The sequence below is a fragment of the Macaca nemestrina genome, chromosome 3, assembly GCF_043159975.1.
Source record: "Macaca nemestrina isolate mMacNem1 chromosome 3, mMacNem.hap1, whole genome shotgun sequence".
Lineage (NCBI taxonomy): Eukaryota > Metazoa > Chordata > Mammalia > Primates > Cercopithecidae > Macaca > Macaca nemestrina.
The window spans coordinates 49,037,436-49,060,395 of record NC_092127.1 but is presented as its reverse complement, the minus strand read 5'-3'; the positions used below and the strand labels follow the sequence as shown (position 1 = coordinate 49,060,395).

Here is a 22,960-nt window from a genome sequence, read left to right as displayed (position 1 = left end):
ATATTTCACCCAAAATACTAAACATAAGTAGTTCTGATGTTTAAAACAATAAACTTCATTGGTTGTAAACTTCACTTACATGTTGTTTTGTTACCTAGTTATGCCAAATAATGCTTTGCTACCGAATTATTTGCTTACCAGTCTTCTGGTTTGACGGCAGAAGGATCAGGAATTTTTGCTCTTTCATCCCATTCTTCAGGTTTTTTGTCACTGGGATCTTCAATTTCTTTGGGAGGGTTGATAGGAGGAACCACATCCTCAAGGAGGCTTCCTTTGTTTACAACTGTTTGATCAACTAACACCTCAAATGTGTCATCTGGATTCATCACTAAGGACAAATTTAAATATATTATAGTTATCATTTTGATGTACACTTTAAAGATAATCTTCTAAATAATGTAACTACCCTTAACTCCATGGGTAAAGCTTTTTTCCCAACCAGAAACAGAGGAATAACCAATGTAGTAAACCAAAATATTCTAAAATCACCAGATATATTTCCTAAATAAAGATAAAATTTTGTTTTAAACTGCATTTTTTACAATAAAATGCTCCATTACTTCTCAAATAAAAAATAATACCAAATAGCTCTGTTCTGGGACTCATAACGAGTCAGCTTCACTCTTTTATAGTTACAAGATACAAGCTAATCTTTTTCAGCATTTAATTTTTTTGATACAATCTTAAAGTGTTATAAGTATAACACAAACAATTCATTTATTCTGTTCTAGTTATATTTTCTCATTATTTCTACAGTTTACTTGGTGTTCCCCAAAATGTCATTTTATTTTTCAATTATTTCATAAAGATGTTTATTATATCACATCTGATATTGAAGATGAAATGGGCATTGCCCTAGCAGACAAAATGAATGTTTCTACAACTGCAGCATTTAGGGAAACAGATTGAAATACTTTAATCTTGGGTGGAGTTGAGACGTGAGAAAGGAAGCCGATAGGGCCATTTCAAAATGTCCTATTAGGTTCCAATATGCTCTGATTTTGATAGTGGCCCACCAGAGCTCTACAGACATTATACTTGAGAATGGGAGAAACAACTCCTTATAATGTCCCTCACCCCCATAGCTATGCAAATTCCTATTTACCTAAGTATATTAATATATGGCTGCTCAATGCTTTTCCTTTTGAAGTACATGCCACAACCAACATGAGGTAGAACATAACAATAATCACAACTACCTACAGGATAAAGTCTAAACTTTTTAGTCTGGCATTAAGGGCGTCTTCCTTTTTATTTTCTAGTTTTCTGTTCTTACAGCACCACTGTCACAACGTCTAAAATGTCCTTTCACCCTACTGTCTTCCACATTCTATCTGTACTTCAAGATGAGCTCAAATATAATCTTTCCTAGCTTTGTTCCAAGTCTCTAAGCTGGAAGTAATATTGCTTGTGAACTCTTAGCTGTGCCTTATCTCTCTTTCTTATATGGCACTTTTATTTTCTACCTGTGCTGTCATTATACGTGTCCTATTTTCTGAAAAAGATAAGCTCCTTCAGGATGGGGTGTATGTTTGTTTTCTCGTAAAGCACTTGCCATGAATATATCAATAGTCAGCAAATATTTTTGAATACATGAATGAATTGAAAGGGTATACCAAGGGTATAAAGATGAGTCTTCCTGTCTGTAAAGAACTTTTTAAGGTCTACATCTGGAGGTTTGGCATGTTTCTCTTCAAAAACTCCAGTTTTGGGATGTTTATGTCTGAAGATAAAATGAAGTTTATAATCTTCTCCGCATTTATCTGGTCCAAACATAATGATATAGGATGTTCTATCATAAAAGTTTTCCTTCAAAGAGAGATGAGTGTTGGCATTAGTCCAGAATCAAAGAGTATTTAATGAATTTCTGTATTCTATCCAATGGGTAGAGTTTACAAAAATATATTAAATGATAATTCACCAAAGATCTAGCTATTTAATACAAGTGACAATAAAGGACGTGGAAAAACAACAAATTTTACTTCAATATAGATTTTTTAAAGTACACACTACTTCCTGAAGATGTAGGATAGAAGCTGAAAATACTCTAGCAACATCATAATATGCTTCAATTCTCTATGTAAATCTATATTACTAATATTTTATTGAGAGAATTGGGGATTAGGGGAAAGCATATTTATGGCCTTAAGACTAAAATTGTTACCCATTACTATTATTTAGGAAGATATCAGAAAATGACCCTCTGAGGACAAGATGAAGAGAGATTTATTCAGACATAAAAACAGACAGGGGGACATGCATTTCTCTTTATTTGGCATGGCACAGCGGTTAACAGCATGGGGTATGGAGTCAGATACTGGGGTTCAAATCCTATCACTGCCACTTAAACTAGCTGTATGTCACCATGAGTCAATTTTTTAAAGCTCTCTGTACCTCCATTTCATCACCTCTGAAGTATGGAGATGATAGTAATACCTACCTTACAAGAGTTCTCTGAGAATTAAGTGAATTAATCAGATAAAGTGCTTATAGAAATACTCGGCATTAGATTTTTTTGTCATCCTACCTTCAAGTGTTCATCTAAAACAAGAGCTTCAACATATACTACAATGGTCTCTCCTTCACTTGATCCTAATAATAGTGAGTAGTATATGAAAAAGTCTTCCATCCACATTTCATAGCTTATGTACAGACATGTGTTCTGAAAAACATACCCCTGATGTCTCATCTATCGTATTTCTGTTATATGTAGAAAGTCTGAAACAGCCATTTACAGGAGAAGGCTGTAAGAAATATCCCCAACCTTCCAATGTTCCTAATACAACCTCTTAGAAGTATAAAGCTACTTCATCATGAAAAGTTTTAAAAATTAGTTACTTTCTATGGGTTACTAACCCCTTTTAATTTGGTTCTTTGGCCATTTTGTTTCACTGCTTTACTTTGTTATACTTCTCTAAACAAACAAGAGTCTTATTCTGTAAAGAAAATAACTCTAAGCTATATTTCAAAAGAATTTATAAGTACCACGAAGTTTTTGTCCTACAGACATGGTAAACTTTTTCATGTCTTTAAAGATTATAAAATTGATGGCTTCAAGTAACACAGCTTTATATAAAACTTGAAGGCAAATTGTAAGAGCTATATAAATTCACATTGAAAAAAGATATCTACAGTTCTTTTCAATTTCAGTTGAAGATAAAAATGTTCACTTTTATCAATTGTTCCTTAAAAATACTTATTAACTTTAATAAGGTTTTCTTAAATATTAAAATATCATACCAGAATCAAATCATCAGTGTCTGCTAGGAGTTTAATGTATGCACCTCCACAATCAATACCATCTTGAAAATTTACTTCATATCTGAATAAAGGGAAAAAGAACCGTGCTACTGATAAATAAAAATTACCAATTGCTCTTTAAAATCTAATGTTATTATTTTCAATTCATGTAAGTATAAATTTTTTTACATTATCAGAAAGCTCATATAAAGCATATCTACAACCTATAGGAAATAAGCAAAAACAGTTTTCTACTACTGTAATACAAGACACACCAATAAAATATTAAAAATAGAATGATTACAATAAACTGCAGACAAACCAATCAATTTGTTTAAATTTTTTTCCATCAAAACTGATAAATTAAGAATAAGATACTGTGACTAAAACTACAACAGGAGATTTCAAATTCTGACAAGGTAGGCACTGTACTTATACTTTATAAACTGAAAAAACAAAGGCCATAAGAACCACAGCTAGAGCAAGATAAGAAATTGCTAATGATCTTAGATACCTAGAGTTCACTACACCTTACCATGTTAAATAAGTTGTACATTTAATTAAATAGGTCCAGCAAAGAGATTCATAATCTCAATCAATAAGCTGGCTTTCAGACCTAAATAGCCAGGAGATATGGGAAATTTTCACTGTTTAGTATAACAGCTAAAAGAATGAACATGAGTGTCTCTTACGAATTTACAACACAGTGTAATTCTCAGCAAAGTTTTTTTTTATTTATTGGTAATTTTTAAACGGAAATAGCCTTGCTACGGCAATGAGGCATAGACTTACTGAAGAGATTTTTTTTTTGGTTAAATTAATGAATTATATGTGACAGAAATCAATGAGGAAATGGTTGTCAAACAGTAGAAACAAAAAAGGTTATGATTTCATTAAATGAATGAAAACAAAAAGACATGAAAACTAGAGAAACAACCAGAAATGATGATCATTTTAATAAAGGATTATAGTTGTAAATGTTTCTGAAGAAATTTAGTGACAAGAAGGTAAAACATGATAGCATACAGAATTTTAACAGTTTGAACTCAATTGGTGTATCTATTTTGTATTAAAAAACAGGAAACAAAATTTTAAGTACCTCTGATTTGAAAGGTGTGATTTTTCCCTATACTTTGTACCATGCTTTATTTCTTAAGCTATCTACAACAGTGGCTACATGCATGTACTTTAAAGACAAAATGACCTGAGAGTTATTCTTGATTCTGCCATTTACTCTAGTGACTCCTTGGGTAAGGGCAAGTCATTTAAGCTCAAAGCCTCTATTTGCTCATCTATAATATGCAGACATGGCCCATACTTACACCTTAAAGGATTGTTATGATGATTAAAGGATATTATGCCCCATGAGGGGCAAACACATGCTCAAAATGCTTCTATGATAATCAGAAGGAAGGTATTCTTTTGTTCTTTTTCATTTTTTAAATAGAAGACAGTTTGTTTTCCTCAAAGTCTTATCTTTATTTTAAGCAATAGCTGACAAAATTTTGTTTTTCATGGAATTTAAGTATTTGAAGACTATAAGTAGAAGACATGGTGCATGATATGACTTAAAGGTCAATGTTTTCAGGAAAAAAATTAAAAAGATTTTGCTTTATAATAGGTTATCTGAGGACAGAGCGTTCTGTAAAAAGGTAAGAACTGGAAAAAATGTTTTGTACAGTGGCTTCATAAGTGTGAACATAGTTTCATTGCTCCATTATGCCTAGATTCAATCACTTTGTCCATTTCTTATACTGTAAACTTTCAGAGTTTTCAAATAATTAACTTTTACCTAGTATTAATGATTCACAATGGATTAGAGGATCAACAAAATGTTTATCATACAGCTTGACTGCTGCTAAACTTCCAGTCACAGGAAAACCAAGGGCATATGCATGGTATATGGTAACCTTAATTTCTTTAGAGTATCATTTCTTAAATTGTTCCATGAAATAGCAGTTATTGTTAGGTGGGAGAATAAACTTATGTGATCAAACATGTTTGGGAAACACAGTAGTAATGCTGAAAACAGGTTTTCATGTGCAGAACTTCTCAGTCTTTAATAAGCTAACATACTTCCTTTTATAAATTTAAATTTAAAATTTATTTATTTATTTAGAGACAGTCTTGCTCTGTTGCCCATTTACTCAGGCTGCAGTGTAGTGGCGTGATCTCGGCTCACTGCAAGCCCTGCCTCCTGGGTTCATGCCATTCTCCTGCCTCAGCCTCCTGAGTAACTGGGACTACAGGCACCCACCACCATGCCCGGCTAATTTTTTGTATTTTTAGTAGAGACGGGGTTTCACCATGTTAGACAGGATGGTCTTGATCTCCTGACCTCGTGATCCACCTACCTTGGCCTCCCAAAGTGCTGGGATTACAGGTGTAAACCACCATGCCAGGCCTTTACTTCGTATTTTTTTAAGTTAGGATATTCTTCATCTTATTCATATATACTAACATGTACACAATTTGGGAAAAGCAGCTTTATAGTAAAGTTATGTTGTAAATCAGCATTTATAGCATTTAATATAAATCTCTTCATTTTATTTACCCCATTTCATTTTATCAATATTAAGAGGAGACAAACATTCACTCTCCTTTGAATTGTTTTTAAACATGAAAGACTGCTATTCAGTTCTTGATCCTCCTTTTTTTTTTCTTTTTTCTTTTTTTTGAGGCAAGATCTCATCTGTCACCCAGGCTGCAATGCATTGGTGTGACCTTGGCTCACTGCAGCCTCCACTTCCTGGGCTTAGGTGATCCTCCCACCTCAGCCTCCAGATTAGTGGGACTACAGTTGGGCACCACCATGCCTGGCTAATTTTTTAAACTTTTTGTAGAGCTGGGGTTTCGCCATGTTGCCCAGGTTGGTCTTAAACTCCTGGGCTCAAGCTATCTGCCCACTTAGGCCTCCCAAAGTGCTGGGATTATACACATGAGGCACCATGCCAGGCATAATGGGGAGGTGGAGAGGTTGAAGGAAAGGATTATCTATAAGAATGTGACCTTTAAAAGGGGTCCATGCTTGAAAGACACTGGTATTCATAAACATTTATTTTCGAAATAAACTTTCTGCCTTTGAATCTTATCACTGGTTTAATAGCAATATTTATGATTCTATTCTGAATATATTAAGTTTAATAGTTTGATAAGAAGTAATTTTAAGAGTAAAACAAACATGATTTTTACTATGCATTATATAGTTTATGGCAGCAAAATTGTATATATTACAGTATATATCACATAATTTTAAAATTTTTTTAAGAGAGCCAAACTATTTACTCCTCATTTAGTCAATACAAGACTCAGACCAAAGGAAATACACTGCTTAATAGCCCACATACAATTCTTTGAAATAAATATAAATATTAGTTCTAGGCCATAAGAATGGTTGATCTTTATATTATTTTATCATTTACCTGCTTTTCATTAAAGACACGGGTATGTTTGTGTGTATATGCACATTTGTGTATTTAACTAAGTGAAACGGAAAAGGAAGATCTAGATTTTTACATCCATTTTCAAAATACAAGCTATATTCAGAAGCCAAAGCTAATACAAAATTCAGAAAAAGTATTCCAAAATATAGCAACACTTACTGAACTATCAAGGGTTTATCAGCAAAAATGAAGGGTTTTGCTAATACAGCAGATATTGCATGATGCTTTGCTCTAGATTTTAATACCAGTCCTCTGTCACCAGGTACCTGGTTTTCTTTCAACTCTTCAATTTCCCATCTTCCTAAAAAAATAAAGCAAAGCAAATTAAACTAAAACAGAAAACACTGACCTAAGAATTATTTATCAGCAGTTGTGAGCAATAATTTTTTCCAGGAAGGCTGACTTGGGAAAAATAAAAATTTTAAATCAGGAAATATCTTCAACTATATATGTATGCCTGCTCATTTATCTTTTTTTTTCTATCAAGGAATTATTTCATTTTCTTTTTTTTTTTATTTTTATTTTTATTTTTTTTGAGACGGAGTCTTGCTCTGTCGCCCAGGCTGGAGTGCAGTGGCCGGATCTCAGCTCACTGCAAGCTCCACCTCCCGGGTTCACGCCATTCTCCCGCCTCAGTCTCCCGCGTAGCTGGGACTACAGGCGCCCGCCACCTCGCCTGGCTAATTTTTTGTATTTTTTAGTAGAGACGGGGTTTCACCGGGTTAGCCAGGATGGTCTCGATCTCCTGACCTCATGATCCGCCCGTCTCGGCCTCCCAAAGTGCTGGGATTACAGGCTTGAGCCACCGCGCCCGGCCATTTTCTTAACTAAAATTGTGAAAACTAATAGCAAACACTATAGTGTCTAATTAAGTCACTCTTAAAGCTGAATTAGTTTGGTTTTTCTATGAAAGAGTTTTTAATCAATGAAATGTGGTTTGTCTCAATAGGGTCAATATTGTATTTTTAAAATGACATATTTATAACTGCATATGACACAAAGAGCATCCTTAACACAAAATGAGTAGTCTATTTATTTTGAAATGCACAATACTCATCAGCTACTTTTCTTACTTGCAGCAGTTACTGTAAAGATTTAAAGTTCATTTTGAAAACTGCATGCTTAATTCACACAAACCCTTCTCAGGCTACACTAATCAGTTCTTAGAACTTTTGGCCAGGAAGGCAGCAAAGCACCGCATAAGCACTAAGCTATAACAAGGCAAAACTGAGTTAGGCCTTCTCTGGGTTACAATTTTCCATGTTAAGATCAGGACATTCCTGAAATTAGATTATGGGCCACATACAATGCAAAGCTAGGTGGGCTACCTGTAGCCCAAAAGTTATGTGTTAGACTTTACTCCTTTACCGGTTTTAGAATAGAAAATCAACTCATATTAATTTGTGTAAAATCTTGTGTTTTGAAAATTATAAGTATTGCCTATTCCAAGAAAATTCAATTCAGCAAAAACTGGCTATTTTCCAGTATTGTGTCAACTCAAAATATTTATTAATGAGCATTTTTGAATTACATATGCTCTTATATCCTTTTGTTTTCTTTCTAAGAAAAATAATGCAAGAACCAGACACAATCTTATAAATCAAAGAGGGCTAATTTTTGGTCTATAATTGTACATACATTTTTAGACTTTTAAAAATGTGTGTGTTTTTATTAAGTTTCCAAGTTTCTTTTCTTCACCACCCCCCCCCAATTTGGTCATATTATTTTTTGTGAAAAAGATAAAGGTACTTGGTTTTCTTTCTCTCACATTGATGGTGAATTGTATTATCACTAACTTGTAGTTTGCCCCTCGCCTGCTATAAAGGTCTTATTTTAAGAAGTAACAACTTTATCTGGAAGTCCTAGCCAGAGCAATCTGGCAAGAGAAAGAAATAAAGGACATATAAATTGGAAATGAGGAAGTCAAGCTATCACTGTTTGCTAATGATATGATCGCATACCTAGAAAACCCTGAAGACTCATCCAATAGACTACTAGACTTGATAAATGAATTCAATAAAAGTCTCAGGTTACAAAATCAATGTACACAAATCAGTAGTACTGCTACATAGCAACAACGACCAAACTGAAAATCAAATCAAGAACTCAATAACTTTTACAATAGCTGCAAAAAAAAAAAAAAAAAAAATCCCTAGGAATATTCCTAACAGAAGTGAAAGATCTATATAAGGAGAACTACAAAATACTGCTGAAAAAAAATCATAGATGACACAAATGGAAACACATCCCATGCTCATGGACTGGAAGAATCAATATCATGAAAATGATCATTCTGCAGAAAGCCATCTATAGATTCAATGCAATTCCTATCAAAATACCAACAACATTTTTCACAGAATTAGGAAAAAAATCCAAAAGTTCATATGGAACCAAAAAAGAGCCTGAAGAGCCAAAGTAATCCTAAGCAAAAAGAACAAATCTGGAGGTATCACATTACCTGACTTCAAATTATACAAGGACATATTATCAAAATAGCATGGTAATGGTCTCAAGTAGACACACAGACCACTGGAAGAGAATAGAGAACCAGAAATAAAGCAAAATACTTACAACTAACTGATCTTTGACCAAGCATACAAAAACATAAATTAGGGAAAGGACACCCTATTTAATAAATGGTACTGAGAAAACTGGCAAGCCACATGTGGAAGAATGAAACTGGACCCTTACCTGTCACCTTATACAAAAATCAACTCAAGATGGATTAAAGACTTAAACCTAAGATCTGAAACCATAAAAATTCTAGAACACCAGAAAAACTCTTCTAGACATTGACTTAGGCAAAAAATTCAGGACAAAGAACCTAAAAGCAAATGCAACAAAAATGAAAATAAATAAATGGGACCTAATTAAACTAAAAAACTTCTGCACAGCAAAAGAAATAATCATCAGAGTAAGCAGACAACCCACAGAGTGGGAGAAAATATTAATAACCTGTGAATCTGACAAAGGACTAGTATCCAGAATCAAGAGACTCAAACAAATCAGTAAGAAAAAAATTAATCCCATCAAAAAGTAGGCAAATGACATAAATAGACATTTCTCAAAAGAAGATATAGAAATGGCCAATGAACATGTTTAGAAAATGCTCAACATAACTAATCATCAAGGAAATGCATATTAAAACCACAATGAGATACTACATTACCCCTGTAAGAATGGCCATTATTAAAAAGTCAAAAAACAATTGGCATGGATGTGGTGAAAAGGGAACATTTATACACTGCTGGTGCAATGTAAATTAATATAGCCTCTATGGAAAACAGCATGGAGATTTATTAAAAAACTGAAAGCAGATCTACTATTTGTCCAGCAATCCCACTACTGCTTCTACTGCTTTTTCTGTGCATATGAGGTGGTGTCCTTTTTGGACTAGATAAGCATATAGACATATATACACATACACACACATATATGTGTGTGTGTGTGTATGCATGCACAGGGGATTTGCTGGGATGGCGAACACGATGCAGAGGAAGACATGTAGGTATGACCTTTATCTTACACTAAACAGAAACTATGAAAAGGAATCAGACAGCTGACATCCAACATACTATCTGTTTTGCTGTTGTGATGTAACTGCTTATTGGGGTCTGAGCGCAAGGTCACATGTTTATGAGTATGAGGTCCTCTGAGAAAGAAGACATTACCACTATCAGTCACTGTGAGAAGAGGCCGATCGTGATTCAGCATATAACAATCAAGGAGGCTGGTTTTTAGATCACAAAGAAGAAAATAGTTGGTCATACTCTAGGGTAGTCCTGTTACGGAAGACAATATGACCCCTGCCTATAGGACATTTCTTTCTAGAGCTAAGACTGAAGATAATCCTATTAGACACCCTATGATAATGGATATAGGCCTGGAGATGAGGATTCCAGAAGTAGCCACATATCTTGTAGCTCTCATTAGTTATCCTCTGCTTTTTACTTGCTAGGAGAATCTTACCATAAATTATAATTTGATCTAGGTGTGTCTAGGCTTGAGATGAAACCATAGAGACAACAGTAGCCTGGGAAATACTGCTTCAGGAAATGCAAAAGACTAACCAGCAGTAGAATGAAAATTCAACTGTTCAGTTAGAAAACTAGATTAACTGGCTTAGGAGTGAGATTTTCAGAAATAGCAAAGGGGTTTTCAGAAATATTGAAGAGGGACAAGATAAAAGACTGAACATTTTATTGCGAGGCAGCATGGGGGACTCCAGCCAACACCATTTAACAAAAGTATAATCTCAAAAGTTAGTGAACTCCAGGCCATACCGGTTATATCTAATACTTAAATATTTTACCATCGTATATCGAAATCTCCTCATCCATGTCATCTTTCTTTGCTTTTGATAAGACCCATCTGTAAACAAAGTTGAACATACATATATGTCATTAACAATAAAATCAGCAGCTTATAGATATAATGCATACAGAAACACAACAAAAGATCACCCAATACAGTCACTTTTCATTCAACAATAAATTCATACTTAGATGCTAAATAAGGATGCCTTCACCACATAATCCTGGAGGACTAGAGTTAAACCGAATTTGGAATCTATAATTTCCTAACTGTATGATCACAGGTAAGGTACAAGGAGCCTCGGTTTCTTCACTTGTAAAATGGGGATTAAATATGGTAATTATCTATTTCTTTTTAGGACATCTGACACATAATAATTTTAATATTAATTTTTGTTTTTTCCATTATTGTAATAGAACAGTACTCATATTTGTCATCTGAACTTAAAGAGTGTTAATATCTGTCCTACAGAATGAATAAATATGATAAATTTCATCTTTACATTCAGAATTAGTATATTTTCTTTGAATAAATAACTATTCAAATTAAACATTCTATCAATTACAAAAATATACTAAGTACTGATTTACATTGTCAATTAAACTACTTTAATTTTTTTTTTAGATCTGTAATAGAGGTAATTTTCACAGGTCAAAACCTAATAACTTCAAAAAAGCTAATAAATCAAAACATTCTCTTGAATGAATACTCACCCAGCCAACCTTCCACTATCAAAAGTTTCTGCAAAATATACTTCTCCTATAGGTTGAGGTGTCTTATATTTAATCTAGAAAAGAGATTTTCCAAGTCTAAAGTTATTCATTTTCACAAATATTTCAATTAAATAATCTTCCTAGTGAAGAACATAGTATGCAATGCACATACAGGTAATACAGATATGAGGTGACAAACCCATACCTGTACAAAACTTTGTATCCTAGTAATGATAAGGTACAAGAAAATATAAGAAATACCATGATGACAAAAATACTATACATACAAACAGTGGATACACTGACCCCTTCTAACACAGAAGGAACAAAGGGACTCTGACAAGTGACAATATTTGTGGATAAAACTCTTTGGGAGCAAAGGAAATAGCATAATGAAAAGCATATAAGATGTAGAGCTTAGTAAGCACATAGGCTTTTAAAATTAACTCTTAAGTTTTACTGTTAGGTACCCTAAAATATAATAATATAATTTTACAAGATTAGGAACCCAGAGAATGAAAAGATTCTATGGAGATAGCATTGCAAAACAATGATCAACAAAGCATTGTTTCAAGTGCCTTTGAAGTGTTAGCTGTTAGGGTGGCAATAATGATGACGGTGGCAGTGGTATTGCTGGTGATATAGTGGCTCCTTTAATTCTTATAATATTCCTATGGGGGAAGTACCATTTGTGCCCTCTTTATATATGATGAAATTGGGACAGACAAAGTAACTTGCTTACTGCTGTCCAGTTAGATAATTGTAGGACTTATATATAAAGTCAAAACTGTCTGATTCCAAAGCTCATGCATTTTTACTACATGATACAGAATTTACCAACAAAATAATTTAAAAGAGTAAAGACTGATAAACTATCAAAAGATAATTTAAACTGAGGACCAATAAATAAAAATTTGCCCACAGTAATAGGTTAGTCTGGATCCTCTCAGAATCAGCCTGTTGTGATTGTATCTGTATGACTAGTGAGATTTCTTCCATTAGGCTTTAGGGAAAAGGGTGCAGAAATACTTTTTCTATTTTCACTGTCCCTATCCCACCCTAATAGTAAAACACTTCCTGTCTATTTAAGGGGGTAAAATCGGTAATTACACAAAATTCCACAAATTACTGACAGGGTCAAGATTCAGCTACCTAAACTGCCAATCTTCTATGAAGTTTACTGAATTACAACTTTACTGTTCTCTGTATTTTTATAGATTGACAAAATGGGCAACGGTGTCACAAGAGACTTCCTTCTGATAGGCCACCCCTAAAATCAGTTTATTTTGCCCTTTATTTATACTTCACCCTATGTAGATTACTCATGCTATAAAATTAGCAGCATCAAAAATAATTCTTTCCCACTTCTTATCATATTCTCAAAGTATCACCAAATAAGTCAAGAGTGGTAGTTACCTGTCAATTTCTTTGAAGTATTAATATTAACCTTCAAAGATCCTGTGGTAACTGTATCTAAGTCAGTAATTATTAGTACTTGGAGTACTTACTTTCTGCAGATTATAAAACTAGGCTTTAAAAAATTGTCCTTACAGAGCTTAAATTTAACAGGGGAAACATACTATTCACCTTAGACAGTGAAATAACACATTTGCAAATGAAAAATTCTTAATAAGAGGAAATGAAGTAAAGAAGTCTGTAACAACTACATATTATTCCCTTTGGCCCTTCAAACAGTAGCTGGCACAATACAATTAATGCTTTCTCACCATCAAAAATATTTCTGATTATCACAAGGTTAGATATGAATATTTCCCAATGTAAAAGCTCTTATGTATCATCAAGGTATACAAAAATTCCTGCAATTTCTCAGACTCCTGTTAATCACTACTCTAAAATACATGTTTTAACAATGCTGAGACAGAAACATGAGTCAGGTTTACCAAATGCTCACCCCTCACCATCATTTCCTTTTCTAATTCATCCTCCTTCTTGGCATTTTCTTTCCTCAGAGAAATAAAGACAAATACTTTACTTCTTGAAGAATTGCAAATTATATGGCCTTTTATTTGAAAAGATCTAGCAGTGTCAGAAATATGAATAAAAACCTTACTACTAGCTCAGTTCTCTGTAATCAGTGACAAACTCCTCTTTTTTTTTTTTGTTTTTTTTTTTTTTTTTGAGACGGAGTCTCACTCTGTCTCCCAGGCTGGAGTGCAGTGGCCGGATCTCAGCTCACTGCAAGCTCCGCCTCCCGGGTTCACGCCATTCTCCTGCCTCAGCCTCCCGAGTAGCTGGGACTACAGGCGCCCGCCGCCTCGCCCGGCTAGTTTTTTGTATTTTTTAGTAGAGACGGGGTTTCACCGTGTTAGCCAGGATGGTCTCGATCTCCTGACCTCGTGATCCGCCCATCTCGGCCTCCCAAAGTGCTGGGATTACAGGCTTGAGCCACCGCGCCCGGCCGCGACAAACTCCTCTTTTGATAGTAAAAACCTTGCCCATATTTATTTGTTTAAGAAATTGTGCTAGATGCCATGAACACATTTCTGAAGTACGTGGGCTCTCTAAAAAATAAAGTAATAAGACGTTTAGAAAAAAATCAATGTTTTTCTATCTGTCTTTAAAATGAAGACTACTAGAACTGAAATGAATCATCAGAGGTCTATCACTTCATTGTACTATGTAAAGGAACAATTTATGACTCATTTCTCAATAACCATACCTCTGAGGAAAGTTCACCTTCATTAACATCAGTTTCTGCTGAATTTTCTTCTAAGTCTTCCATCTCAACATCATCATCCATAAATTCTGCATTAATTGAGATGAACAGAAGACCCAAGCATAGCCAAAAGGCTTGGAAACGCATATTGATTATCTGCGAAATTAAAAGTAATTAGTGAAAATAAAACAAAATTGTGAAAATAAGTGTTAAGTATATGTAGAAATAAATAACTTCTCCATAATAGCTCTTTTATTCTAGGATGGCTTTTAAAACAAATCACTGACAAAATTATTTAAAATACGCTTTGGGCAAGTGAAAATACAAACTTGAAATCTTTTAGGAAACAGATTCTACAGCTGCAGGCCTTTGTCCAAAAACAAAGAGCCAACAGCACAAAATCTAAAGATAAAGATGATAGTAATTATCAAACACAAATAATATGTAGACCTCTTTAAAAGAAAAAGTATCATGATTCCTAAATGTTCGCTGAAATTGTTTTTATTGTAATGTTGCTTATATAAACATAAAATGGAAATTTTATAATTATAAAACCAAAATACATTTATATATAAATGCTGAAAAAAGATACAAAAAATGTTTTATCACAAATTTAATGTGGTAGTGTTTTACTAAAATCAAATCACAGTCAAAAGATCAAACAAATATAAGGTTTATTGTAATCAGGTAGACTGCTATAGAGAAAGTTCTTTTGCATTTATAATTCCTATAATTTCATGATTACATAATTACTTATATATTTATGGACAAAGATAACACAAAAATGATGGATGCTGTCATTAATTAGGAGACTTTGATCTCTCTAAATCACAAAAGAGGTATAACTGGGATAGGAAGTAAATGTAAAGGGATCAATTTGACACAATGAAATAGGCTTATTTCCTTAATTTCCTAGTTATTGGCACAGAAACTTATATATCTGCAAATTGCTTATTAATTGTGAACTCTAAAAGCTTCATTATTCTAAAAGTCTAAGATCCTTCCATGTTATGTAGTAAAAGGTACTTTACTTGACTTGCTATTAATCAGTTTTGAGCAAAATAAAAATGCATAAACAGTAGCAATAACAAACATTAATATAACTTTAGACCCATATCCTCTCTTTCAAATGAATATATACTTTAGGTTCCAAATAATTAATTTGTTGAAAAAATACATTCTACGTGCTTTGTTTGAGCTCTGGTGTATTGGGCTGCCAAGGAAGAGTTAAGAGGAAGTCAAGCAGGCAGTGCTCTATCTGGAACTCTACTCTTGATTCAACCAGAGCACCCCAATTTCATTTGTATTCTATATTATGGTTTTTCCTGACTTTTCCTTAGAAATAGTTGCCAATGCTTCAGAAAAAAGTTCAGAAAACACTTTATCTTAAAAGTTTGTTTCTTCTTTAAAATTCTATGGTCTTATATTTACATAAAAGAACTAGCTAATTTAATCTTTGCGGCCCAGGACATGAATAGAGTAGGTACTATTCCCAATCGACAAAACAAAAACAGAGACTTCTAAAGAACTGCAATTAGTTACAAGGCATTCTGTAGACAGTGCAGTTCTATTGTTTTTATTTGTTCTTTTTTTAAAAAAAAAATCAGAAATACAGACTTCATACTTTCTGTGTAATGCTGCAGTATCCTATCATTTTTCAATGCTGCACCAGCTGACAATTGAGAATTAGATCATGAAATTCACAGTATTGAAGTCTATCTCAAAATGGTGCCAACATGTTATCAGTTCCAAACAAAACTATGAAGTTTGTCACATGTCATTTCTTAGAGAGAGGTATGCTACTGACAAGTCTGTTCTGAAACTCTGAGAGGCCAGATGCTGGGGTAATACTATAAGAAAATGAAGTAGTTAATTTATGCATTTAAAATTGTTTTAAATCGCATGGTAAAATATATTCTCATTGTTGTACAACTAATTTCCTAAACTTTCTTCGTGCTCTAAAACTAAAACTCTATACACATTTAACAACTCCCCACTACCCCGTCCCTCCAGCCCCTGGAAACCACCTTTCTAATATCTATCTCTATGATTTTGACTACTCTAGGTACTGCATATAAGTGGAATCATACAGTATTGGTCTTTCTGTGACTGGCTTATTTTACTTAGCATAACACCCTCAAGCTTCATCCATGTTGTAGCATGTATCAAATTTCCTTCCTTTTTAAAGCTGGACAGTATTCTATTGCGTGTATATACCACATTTTGTTTATACATCCATCCGTCAGTGGACACTTGGGTTGCTTCCACCTGTTAGCTGTTGTGAATAATCCTACAATGAATATGGGTATACAAATAACTCTGAGACCTTGTTTTCAATTATTTTGAGTGTATACCCATAAGTTAAATTGCTGGGTCATATGATAATTCTATTTTTTTTTGAATCCTCATACTGTTTTCCATAGTGGCTTTACCATTTTACATTCCCACCAACAAGGCACAAGGGTTCCAATTTCTACACATCCTTGCCGACATTTGTTCAAAATTATGTGGTTTTTTTTTTTTTTGATAGTAGCCATTCTAATAGGTCCTAATATGGGGCATCACATTGTGGTTTGATATGCATTTCCCTGATGATTAGTGATACTGAGCAGCTTTTCATGTGCTTGTTGGCTATTTATACATCTTCAAGGGAAACATGTCTATTCAAGTCCTTTGCCTATTTAAAAAATCAAGTTTTGTTCTTGTTTTGAGTTGTAGGAGTTCTTAGAAATTCTGGATACTGACCCTTTATCAAATACATGATTAGCAAATATTTTATCCCATTGCATAGGTTTTTCATTCTGTTGTGTTCTTGATGCACAGAACTTTCTAATTTATTTTACAATTTATTCGAGTTAATTTTTGTCTGTGATTTAAGGTAAGGTTACAACCTCATTCTTTTGCATGTGGATAGCTAGTTTCCCCAATATTATCTCATGAGAAAACTGTTCTTTCTCACAAAATGGTTTTGGCACTTTAAGAAAATATTTGAACATATATGTGAGAATTTATTTCTAGGCTCTTTATTGTATCCCATTGATATATATGTCTGTCTTTATGCCAATCTCACACTGATTTGATTGCTATAGCTTTGTAATAAGTTTTGAAACATCGAGATACGAGATTTCCAAACTTTTTCTTTCCCGAGATTGTTCTGGCTAGTTGGGGTCCCTTGAGATTCTAAATGAATTTTACTCTTCCTGCAAAAAGGGCTATTAGGATTATGATAGGGATTGCACTGAATCTGTGGATTACTTTGGGTTGTGTTTCTATCTTATTAAGTCTTCTAATCCCAATGAACATGTCTTTCCACTGATTAATATTTGTTTCTTAATTTCTTTCAGCATTTCATAGTTTTTCATGTACAAGTATTTTACTTCCTTGATTAAATTTGTTCCTATTTTATTATTTTTGATGTTGTTATAAGTGGAATTGTTTTCTTAATTTCCTTTTCATTGTTAGGATACAGAAGTGCAGCTAATTTTTGTGTGCTAATTTTTTTACCCTGCAACTTTAGTGAATTCATTTGTTTGTTTTTTGAGATGGGGTCTCACTCTGTTACCCAGGCTGGAGTGCAGTGGCACCATCATGGCTCACTGCAGCCTTGCACTCCTGGATTCAGGTGATCCTTCACTTCAGCCTCTAGAGTAGCTGGGACTACAGGCAAGCATCACCATGCCCAGCTAATGTTCTGTATTTTTATGTAGAGATGGTTTTTGCCATGTTGCGCAGGCTGGTCTTAAACTCCTAGACTCAAACGATCTGCCTACCTTGGCCTCCAAAAGTGCTGGGACTACAGGCATGAGCCACCATGCGTGGCCTTCATTTATTATTTCTAACAGATTTTTGTATTGTGTTTGTGATATCTTACGTACAAGATCATGTTATCTGCTGAGATAATTTTACTTCTTCCTTTTCAATTTGAATGTCTTTTTTCTTTCTTTTTCTTCCCTAATTTCTCTGGCATGGGAGAGTGGAAAAAGCAGGCATCCTTGTCTTATTCTAGATCTTAAAGGAAAAGCTTTCAGTCTTTCACCATTTAGTCTGATGTTAACTGTGGGCTTTTCATATATGGCCTTTACTATGTTGAGGTGGTTTCCTTCTATTCCTAGTGTACTGAGCGTTTTTTTACTATGAAAGAGTGTTGAATCATGTGAAATACTTTTTCTGCATGAATAAAGATGGCCATGTGTTCTCCCCTCTCTACATTGTTAATGTGGCATATTACACTGATTTTCTTATGTTAAATCATCCTTGAATTTTAGGAATAAGTCCAACATGGTCATAGTATACAACTCTTTTAATATGCTGCTGACTTCTGTTGTCAAGTATTTTGTTAAGAATTTCTGCATCAATAACCATCTGGAATATTGCTCTGTAGTTTTCTTGTAGTGACTTTGGCTTTGATAACAGGGTTATGCTGGCTTCATAAAATGAATCTGGAAGTGTTTACTCCTCTTCAATATTTTGGAAAAATTTGAGGAGAACTGGTGTTAATTCTTCTTTCAATGTTTGGTAGAACTCACCAGTGAAGCCACCTGGTCCTGGGCTTTTATCTGCTGGGAAGTTTTTGTTTACTGATTCAATCTCCTTACCAGTTATGGGTCTGTTCAGATTTTCTACTTCTTCATGATTAAACTTGATAGGGTGTGTGTTTCTACTAATGTATCCATTTAATCTAGATTATCCAATTTGTTGCCATACAATCCTTCAGGGTATTCTCTTATAATCCCTCTTATTTCTGTAGAATCAGATGTAGTGTCCTTTCATTACCAATTTTAGTTATTTGAGTCTTCTCTCATTTTTCTTAATCCAACTAAAGGTTTGTTATTTTTTGTTGTTGTTGTTGACCTTTTCGAAGAATTAACTCTTGATTTCACTTGTTTTCTCTCTTGTTTTTCTGTTTTCCATTTTGTTTCTCTCTGCTCTAATCTTTATTATTTCTCTCTTTCTTCTAACTTTTGGGTTTCATTTGATCTTTTTCTAGTTCCTCAAGGTGTAAGTTAGGTTGTTAACTTGAGATCTTTTGTCTTTCATGTAAGTGTTTACAGCTATAAATTTCCCTTTTAACACTGCTTTCACTGTATCCCGTAAGTTTTGGTATCTTTTGTTCTCAATTTTCATTTGTCTCAAGATATTTTTCTAACTTTCCTTAAGACTTCTTTGGCTCATTGTTCAAGAGTGTGCTGTTTAATTTCCACATATTTGTGAATTTTTCTTGTTTTCCTTCTACTATTGGTTTCTAGTTTCTTTCCTTTGTGTTCAGAAAACTTACTTTGTATGATTTCAGTCTTTTAAAATTCATTAAGACTTGTTTTGTGGTCTAATATGGTCTATCCTGGAGAATGTTCCATGTGCAGTTAAGAAAAATGTGTGTTCTGCTATTGTTGGGTACAGTGCTGTCCATATGTTTATTACATTGAGTTGGCTTGTGGTGTTACCTATTTCTTTATTGATCTGTATGGTTGTTCTAAGTTATGCAATTTTAGTACAGCAAGAATTTGTTTATATGGTATAGGGTAGAACATTTAGTGCTAATGTCACCCTCTTCCCTCCTTATAAATTAAAAGGTAGCATGCCCAGGGTTCCAAGCTTCTTATGTATTCCTCACTCCATGAGGCTTGCTGAGATCACTAAATATCAGTTGTGCCTTCATAAGAAGGGAGGCACTAAAGAACTGCATCCTTCTGCACCAACATGTATCTTTGATCTCATGTATGTTCTCTGCACTGCTTCTGTGCTAGTTCAATAACAAATTGAAGCACAAGTAACTTTATCCATGAATGAGATACCATTCTTCCCAATCTTTGAAATCTAGATCAAGTAGTCTGGTCTACTTTAAATAATTACACCAATATCACCTAAAAACCCTACTGGATCTCCACTACCACCCCCAAATTACAAATTATAAAGTGCAGCTCATGTACTGGTATTGAAGTAAAGCTCACTGTCACATCAAAGGTAAGTAGGGCACACAAAGAAAAGACAATCACAGGATATGTAATATCTGTTGTAAAATGTGGGAGAAATTGCTGGCTGATCAACAGGGTAATTTCCTTGGCACTAGATGTGACCAGGGAAATGAATTCCAGCCAATAGAATGTAAAATAGAAGACCTGTATGCCGCTGTCAGCCCTTGCCCGTAAAAACTTCCCATAATTATGATTTATAATTCTTTATGATCTTTCCCCATCTGGTTTGATGCAAGTAATTTTGAAAATCATGGTTGAAAATGGCAGAATTACAAGGTAGAAAGTTGCAGAATCCCTGAATCATTACTTGGAGGAGAGCCATTTTATTAGAGTTTATCAGAGAAGCAGAATCAATTGGGTGTGTGTGTGTGTGTGTGTACATACAGGCATACCTCATTTAACTGCACTTTGATTTATTGCATTTTTCACAAATTGAAGGTTTCTGGCAACGCTGCATTGAACAAGTCTACAGTTGCCATTTTTCCAACACTATGGTCACTTTATGTTTCTGACACATTTGTGTGATTCTTTTTTTTTTTTTTTTTTTTTTCCTGAGATGAAGTCTTGCTCTGTCACCCACGCTGGAGTGCAGTGACACAATCTCAGCTCACTACAACCTCTGCCTCTTGGGTTCAAGTGATTCTCCTGTCTCAGCCTCCTGAGTAGCTGGGATTACAGGCGTGCACCACCATGCCTGGCTAATTTTTGTATTTTTAGTAGAGACGGGGTTTCACCATATTGGTCAGGCTGGTCTCGAACTCCTAACCTTAGGTGATCCGGCCGCCTTGGCCTCCCAAAGTGCTGGGATTACAGGCGTAAGCCACCGCGCCCAGCCTTCTTTCATTCTCAACACACCTATTTAACACACTTCTGTACATGCTATTTCTTATAACTGCGATGCCTTTCTGCTGTTACTTAGTTTTAATGGCTGACTGAGGATGGGACCAACACTGGCATATCCCAGAAGTGGTGTTTGACAATCACCTATTATTTAAAGTTTTAGTTTTCATGTGGCGTCAGGAATGCAACGTAGAATGATAGAATAAAAAGTACACTGAACATGGCACCACAGCACCAAGTTTCTAGTTTTATTATTAAAAAGGCAAGTGATTAAAACTGCTCTACACCTGTTTTCTCATTTGTGACATGAACTAGACAATCCAAAGATTCTTTAAAGTTCATAATTCTAGTTTTCTATTTAAAAACACCAATATTTATTAGGTACTTAGTACTACAGCTAACTTACAACACTGTTCAATTTCTAGACAGATGTATCAACATATTTACATCATTTACACACAGTAATTAACCTTATCAACTAGCTAAGACAGAGAGTACGGAAAATCTTGTTCTGAGGATTTGGGGATGAGATCTAAATGTGACTGGAAGATCAAAGCAATACGACGTGAAGGCCAAACTGCAAACTGAAAAGAGGTCAAACTCTCAATGACCCAAAGGAGGGCTACCTCGAGTGATGTCGACATTTGTAAAGCAAGCAAAATCATCAGATGAGATCGGGATTTTGCCTGCTTTTAAGCAACAAAAAGTTTCTATGTTAATGAACCCTCTTCTAATTTGAGACTTCTTCCCGAGGCCACATTATTTACCTTTTCTCTCCCAGTCCTGAGCTTTGGTTGCCATTTGCTTTTAACTCCCAAGCAAACACCTCCTCCTTGTTGCTTGGGCAGCTGCTATAAATAAAATCAGCGAAAGTGTCTGATTGATGGTAAACAGGCCTGGGGCGATAATGAGTCTAGTAATTAGGGCCTCTCTGGATTCAACCCAGCCCTTTCGCCCGCCCCCCGGCGGCGCACACTGGGCTCCGCGCGGGTATCCAGGGAGGGGCCGACAGTCCTTGGCCCCACCGCGTTGAGGTGGGTTCGCTTCGCTTCCACAGAGGTGGAGACTGCGACAGTCGAGCCTATTTTGGTCTCGTTTGGGTTTCTGTGAGGAGCAGTCAGCGGAGTGAGCAGCGCCCGGACGCGCCCCGGGCCCCCTCCACAACCCTTGGGAGAGCGCCCCGGGGCTCGAGCGTGGAACGGGGCCGCAATGGCAACCGCTGGGATAACGGCCTCGGCTCCCGGTGGCTCCTCAAGCCAGCAGGGGAGGCCGTCTGGGCAGGGAACCTAGCTGTCCCGGCACCCGTCCGCCCCAGCCCGGGCGCAGCAGGTGGACGCCGCGGTGCCGGAACCACAAAAGGACCCAGGTGCGACCGATCCCCTGCGTCCACCCACGGGGCCGCCAGAGCCCAGTCAAGACCCTAGCTCGCTGCAGCCCCATCGCCAGACTCAACATCCACCCTCACCTGGCCCGGACCGGTTCAGCCCTCTGGCGGCAAAATAACTGGGTGCCTGGGGAAGCAGCAATGATCCGCTTCCTCACCCCAATCCGCGCGCAAAGGGCAGCGGGACAGCGGAAACGCGGCCTGCTGCTCACGCACCTCTCTTGTGGCCTGTTTTCGGCAGTGACAGCCCAGATGTCCGAGTCGCTGCCACTTGGTCCCCGCGTCTCTTCAGACCAATCCCGCTGGCGGCCGCACAGCAGCGACTACTAACCGCGCATGCGCGTGCGGCGGCGGGCGAGAGGCGGCGGCTGTCCCAG

The 22,960-nt window shown here is 35.6% G+C and overlaps 1 protein-coding gene across 3 annotated transcripts in view; it reads right to left on the bottom strand.

Moving 5' to 3' along the window:
* LOC105493280 (calmegin) overlaps positions 1 to 22,942 on the bottom strand; it is a 32,818-nt gene extending 9,876 nt beyond the window's left edge. Inside the window, exons 1-9 of one of the 3 annotated variants that reach the window (XM_011760811.2) lie at positions 22,800 to 22,926; positions 21,967 to 22,050; positions 14,391 to 14,543; positions 11,711 to 11,784; positions 10,996 to 11,054; positions 6,843 to 6,984; positions 3,241 to 3,322; positions 1,617 to 1,809; positions 139 to 328 (exon numbers count right to left, since the gene is read on the bottom strand). In XM_011760811.2, the coding sequence (XP_011759113.2) occupies positions 139 to 328; positions 1,617 to 1,809; positions 3,241 to 3,322; positions 6,843 to 6,984; positions 10,996 to 11,054; positions 11,711 to 11,784; positions 14,391 to 14,534 (884 nt within the window). In that variant the 5' untranslated portion in view covers positions 14,535 to 14,543; positions 21,967 to 22,050; positions 22,800 to 22,926. The other 2 variants (XM_011760810.3, XM_011760812.3) reach the window with 2 other exon arrangements.
* Between the last annotated feature and the right edge of the window lie 18 nt (positions 22,943 to 22,960).